At 52.6% G+C, this 6,001-nt stretch overlaps 1 protein-coding gene across 1 annotated transcript; it reads right to left on the bottom strand.

The window, feature by feature from the left end:
* Positions 1-1,316: 1,316 nt before the first annotated feature.
* On the bottom strand, positions 1,317-5,080 carry PINLYP (phospholipase A2 inhibitor and LY6/PLAUR domain containing). Its single transcript, XM_077849596.1, has 5 exons — positions 4,938-5,080; positions 3,832-3,948; positions 2,144-2,296; positions 1,757-1,900; positions 1,317-1,561 (listed from the first exon to the last, which is right to left on the bottom strand). The coding sequence occupies exons 1-5, from the start codon at positions 5,005-5,007 to the stop codon at positions 1,407-1,409; spliced, it is 639 nt and encodes a 212-aa protein (XP_077705722.1). The 5' UTR covers positions 5,008-5,080; the 3' UTR covers positions 1,317-1,406.
* Positions 5,081-6,001: the final 921 nt, after the last annotated feature.

The following is a 6,001-nucleotide window of genomic DNA, read 5'->3' on the forward strand; positions in this document are numbered from 1 at the left end:
CTCAGAGAGAAGAATGCCTGTTAGGGCTCGGTCTGGGGATGGTTTGTTACACAGCATTACTATAGCGTTAGTCAACTAATACAATTTTTTTAAAAAACTAATACAATTTTGTTGCTTTAGGGGCACCTGGGTGGCTCAGTCGGTTAAGTGTCTGCCTTTGACTCAGGTTGTGATTCCAGGGTCCTGGGATCAAGCCCCATTTTGGGCTCCCTGCTCAGCAGAGAGTCTGCTCCCTCTGCCCCTCACCTCGCTTATGCCCTCTCTCTCTCTCTCTCGTTCTCTCTTTCTCTCACATGCTTACTCTCTTTCTCTCAAATAAATAAATTTTTTAAAGCTTTGTTGCTTTAAATCACTGAGATTAGGGATTTGCTTGTTACTGTAGCGTAATATATTTGATGACAATGTTTAGCACCTTCCAAGTAATGGCCACTTGTTAAGTAGCAGCCATTATAATGATTACTATTTACAGACATATTATCCCTAAGACCCACATTGTCTTACAGGTACTAGGCACTGCACTAATCCTTTTTTATTTTCTTTCATTTGGCACAATAACCCAATGAGGTTATAACTATTAATATTCAAATTTTGCAGAATTGAAAACAGACAAAAAGAGGGAGAGGTTAATCAGGAGAAGTGATTGTGGACTCCAGGATCTGCCTTTCCCTAGTGGTTTGACCCAAGGCAAGGGGAACCACAATCTGTGCCTCAGTTTGTTCATCTGTAAAATGGGGCTAATAAGATCAACTTCACAGAGTTGTTGAGATTCTGAGGTTTTTTTTTTTTTAAGATTTTATTTATTCATTCATTCATGAGAGACAGAGACACAGGCAGAGGGAGAAGCAGGCTCCATGCAGGGAGTCCGACGTGGGACTCGATCCCGGATCTCTAGGATCACACCCTGGGCTGAAGGCGGCGCTAAACTGCTGAGCCACCCAGGGATCCCCAAGTTGTTGAGATTCTGAAATGAGGTACAGCATGGAGAACACTCTGCACAGGGATGCCTGGGTGGCTCTGAGATTGAGCATCTGCCTTCAGCTCAGGGTGTGATCCCATATCTGGGGATCAGGCTCCCTGTGAGGAGCTTGCCTCTCCCTATATGTCTCTGCCTCTCTCACTGTGTCTCTCATGAATAAATAAATAAAATCTTAAAAAAAAAAAAACACACTCTGCATAGCAGCCCAGTGGGGAGTAATCCTTTAATAAATGGTAAGGTCTTCTCTCTCTTCCTTGCAAAGAGGGGGTTCCCAAGGGTTAAGACCCCCGCTTTCTGCACCTTGCCTTCCTGAAATGCATTGTATCACAGGAACTCAGGCTTACTTTGTTAACCTGTTTAATGTATAGGCACAGGGGGAGGTGTAGGGTGAGGACAAATGGAGACCTCAAGCCATATATTCTTCAGTTCTTCACTCCGCTCTGCCAGGGGCCTGGGGGGCTGGAAGGCAGTCTGCTCGGCGGAGGAAGTAGAGATAAGAGGCTGAAGGCACCTGAGCCCCCGCCTTGGCGTAGCAGGCACTCTCGGTAGCACAGCCCCGAGTGGCAAATTTGGGGCTGATGAGACCTGGGAAAGGGGTTTCAGAATGGTATCAGCCCCCAACCCCTCCTTCCTCACCACCTGTCCTACCGCCCCCACCCTGCCCCATTCCTCTTGTCGTATCCAGTTCCCAGGAGCCACCGTCTCCCCTAGAACTCGGAAGAATGGCCCTCCAGTTCTGAGGCTCCTGTCCCCCGCTCTAGAGATCCAGGCTCCCCTCACCAGCCTGCACGTTGCCAGCAAAGTAGACACAGTGGGTTTCCTGGCCAACACAGCGGGCTGCCTGGGTCCCAGGGCATGTCTCTTGAAAGGGTGCGATGCAGGCTGGACACTGAAGGCCGTTCTCAGTACGATTGTTCTGGGGAGCTGCAGGTGAGGGTGGAGAGTAAGGCGCAAAGGGACAACGAAACCCTTCCCGAACCTCACAACAACCAGGGTGCGGGAGTGGGGGACATGGTTTGCTAATGGACACTGCATTTTCAGGTAAGGAAACTGAGGCTCGCACGAAGCAAGCAAGTTGCCGAGTGTTTCAGTGCAGGTCAGAGGAGGGCCAGAGCACATACAGCAGGCTGGAAGCGACTCCTGATGAAGGGCTGAGGTGGCACTCACGGGGCACCGAGCCATGGTTGCAGCCATCACTCTGGCAGCAGCGCGTGTTGGACACCATGTAGTCCTTGGGGCCCATCGTGGTGGACACGAATCCCGTGTAGCAGTCGCTGAACTTCATGCAGGCCTTGTAGGTGTTCAGTGAGTGGCGGCCCTCTGAAGGATGGGGGACAAGAAGGGAGGGCTCCGGCAGTGCCTGCTGATCCCACTCCAGGATGGACCCAGGCCTTGGGTAGGGGTTGGGTCTCTCCCAACCCTGAACTTCCCACACCCCATGATCCCCTAGGGTGGTCTCTTCCAACCCAATCCAAGGGTTTTCCCTCTTAACTCCCCAAACAGTGCTCTTCCCCACCCCCTCCTCTCCTCCATTCCCAGGATTCATATCTCTCTCCTAAAAGCCTGGGGTAGTCTTTTCAAACCCTACTGGTCCTCTTGCCCACCTGCCAATGCCTGTTCAGTGGGTAGCGCAGCATGCAATCCTCTATCCCACCCTCCTTACACACCCTCTCTGGTCGGGACGTGGTTTCTTCCTACACTCCAGGTGGCCCTCAGCTCCTGCCACCACATTCACACCTGTCCACCTTCCTCCGGTGCCTAATGAATAGTCTCTTTCAGCTCTGAATGAAAAGCCCTGCCCCTGTGGTCTGTCCATTACTCCCCCTCAACCCCCATCTTTTCTCAGGTCAGGTCCCTCCCTTCCACTGAAATCACACCCTGCTCTCCCATCACCCACCTGCCTCCCCATCTCCATCTCTACTTGTCTTTGTGACGGTTTGCTCCATACTTCGGGGTTAATCTTTCCTGTCTAGCATAGTCCCTTTTATGTCTCTCCCTCCACCTCAGTGTCACATCTCCACCTCCAGTCAGGAATGGTGCCTTTCAGAACAGAGGTGAGTGGGGGGATGGGGTAACTGGGTGATGGGCATTAAAGAGGGCATGTGATGTGATGGGCACTGGGTATTTTTTTTAAGATTTTTATTTATTTATGAGAGAGAGGGAGAGAGACAAAAAGAGAGAGAGGCAGAGACAAAGGCAGAGGGAGAAGCAGGCTCCATGCAGGGAGCCCGATGTGGGACTCAACCCGGGGTCTCCAGGATCACACCCTGGGCGGAAGGCAGGAGCTAAACCACTAAGCCACCCAGGCATCCTTGGGCAACTGATGAATTACTGAACTCTACCTCTGAAACTAATGATGTACTAATTGGCTAATTGAATTAAAAAAAAAAAAAAGGTTCCTTCCAGCCTGCACCACACCCCTAGGGCTATCTCTTCCTCCTATTTTGGAAGATTCCTCCCTCTTCCCCCAAAGGGTCACCTGATCACAGTCTTCCCAACCCACACCAGCCTCTCCCTTCCTCCCCACCCCCCATTACTTTCAGCCTATTAGATTCTACCCCTCCCACCCATTCTGTTCCCCCCTGTCCTTTCCCTGCCCCCTCCTGCCTAAGAAAGTCTGTGTCTGCCCTCCCCAGCCCTCCCGTCTAATATTTGGGAGAGTCTCCTGTTCAGAAATCCCTGGCAACAATGGTTTCTATCATCCCACTGAATTCCCTTCCTTCCACCCACCCCGTCAGGATAGTTTTTCTCTCTTCCCTGACCTCTCACCACGAGGATCCTTCCTTCCCTCGGGATCTTCTACCCTTGAAGGCACAACCCCCTCCCCAGGTTAGGATGCCAGGCCCTCCTCGTACTTGTGCTGGCTTCCCCTACGATGACCACGCATGCGTCCTTGCCGGCCTCGCAAGCCTTCATTTTTCCGCTGCACGTGGGCCCGGAGCCCCTGCACACTTCGCAGCTCAGCGGGCACCCTGCAGGGTAGAGAGCCAGGCTGTTGTCATGAAGGGTGTGGTCAGTGGACCAGGAGGGCGACTTCAGACTCCAGAGGGAGATAGGGCAAAGGAGGCCAGATTTGGAGTCCTGAGGGAGTAGGGACAAGTGTCTCCCTAATTGTCCATGGGTGGAGCACGGACTGCTGTCCAGGGACTGTCCAGTGCTCTGGCTGGGACGCGGTGGTGAAGCCAGCAAAGCTACTTCCAGGGGTGGGAAGCGACTCCACCAGGGAGCCTGTTTACCTAATTATAAGGCTGAGGACTTGGGATGCTAGGGTTCTCTGAGAAAGCTTGGGGACAGGGAGGGATCCTGGTGAAGGTTTCCATGGGCTTCTGTGAAGCTTCAGGTCCAACTGTTTCTGGGACACGAGTCCAGGCATAGCTCTTAGAGATGGTAGGAGCTCAGGCAGGGGAACCTGAGGCTGGGGTCTTCACCCCAGATCAAGAAGGGAGAGTCAAGACCAGGAGGGCAGAGGGCATGGACTCCTCAGTCCTAAGAGAGGAGGCAACTGGGGGCTCCCGGACACCTAGGTCCTGGGGAAGGTGGAGCTTGTCTGAACTCCAGCATCTAAGGGAAGGGGAGCTGGGGGGTCTGAACAGAGTCCAGGGAGAAAGGAGATCTCTTCTCCCCCATGCCACCCCCCTTCACTTTTTTTTTTTCTTTCTTCTTCCTTTTTAAAATTTCCCTTTATAGTCATGCTCTCATCCAATTTCCTAGAATTCATGTCTTACTTTGAGACCTTGCCTGGGGAGAGAGAGGATTTAGAGCCCACCAAGCTCCCTCTTTTCTCAGGGATCCAATCACATGAGCGTTTGAGCTTTTCTTCCTGGGGGGCCCAGGCTTTCTCTTCCTTTAGTCTCTGCCTTCACCATGAATCGGAATTCCCAGGACACCACCTCTTTCCCCCTCAAGGACCTTGTGGAGTGCTCTCTCGTGGTCCTCATGGTCCAGACCCCTTCTCACTTACCCAGATCCAGGAGGGTGCAGAGCAACATGAAGGCCAGCAGGAAGGTCTCCGGTCTCATGGGAGTCCTCATGGTGAGTGAACCTGAAGTCCCAGGTCCCCAGCCCTTATAGGAAGCTGAGGAAGGGCGGATCCTCTGGATCCGCCTTCACCCTGGGGTGAGAAATAGCTGAAGTAAGATCTCAGGGCAGGTCTTTGTGGCTCTACATTGGGGATATGGAACCAGAATCCAAAAGGGACATGGGCATCTCATGCTCAGCACCTGCTCCACAGGGACCCCAGGACTCTTGACTTTCAGCACTTTCTTTCATCAAGACCCAGAAGGTCACTTTCCTGTTTTCTCACATTCCCACCACCTTCCTCTCCCCTTTTTGCTGGCCTGAAGCCCAAGGTCAGAGTTGGGTCACTTGATTCCCTGTAGGTATAGGGTGGCTGGTAGGACTGAGATCCCCTCTCTCTTTTTCCAGTAGTTGCCCAGCATGGGTGGGGCCCCACCTGGGAGTGCCCAGCATGTCCAGACTCGTTCTGCGGGGTACTAGGCACCCTGTGTCTCTTCTGTCTTCATGCGCTTGGCTCATATTCCCTGTTCGGTATTTGGGCTGTCCCCAGCTCCGACCCTGCCTGGGGTTGCACCTCTGGGTCTCACGGGGACGGAACAGAGGGATGCTTGTCAACAGGCAGGGGCAGGCATGGTAGGACACATATGCCCACAGGTCACATATTGGGAAACTGAGGCATGGGTGGAAGCATTCTAGTTTGGGTGTGTATATCTCGTTTGGATGCATGCTTTGTGCCTTCTTTAGATCTTTGATCCACTCTCTCCTGGCCTCAGGCATAAGAGAACGGAGATTTTGTTCGTGTGTGTGTGTGGTGGCGGAGTAGCGGGGAGGAGCGTAACTTCAGAAATCCCGTGTAGAGGATCCCGTAGCGGTACGCTCCAGGGTCCCTGCAAAAAAAAATCACTCAGGTTTGGGTCTTCTAGTGTTCTAAAGGCTTCAATTTGGGCGGTGACTGCGTCGTCCAATGAGAAGGGCGAATTTCTTTTAGGAGCCAATCCCGGAGCCCGC

This window comes from Canis aureus, chromosome 1, assembly GCF_053574225.1.
Source record: "Canis aureus isolate CA01 chromosome 1, VMU_Caureus_v.1.0, whole genome shotgun sequence".
In the NCBI taxonomy this organism is placed as follows: domain Eukaryota; kingdom Metazoa; phylum Chordata; class Mammalia; order Carnivora; family Canidae; genus Canis; species Canis aureus.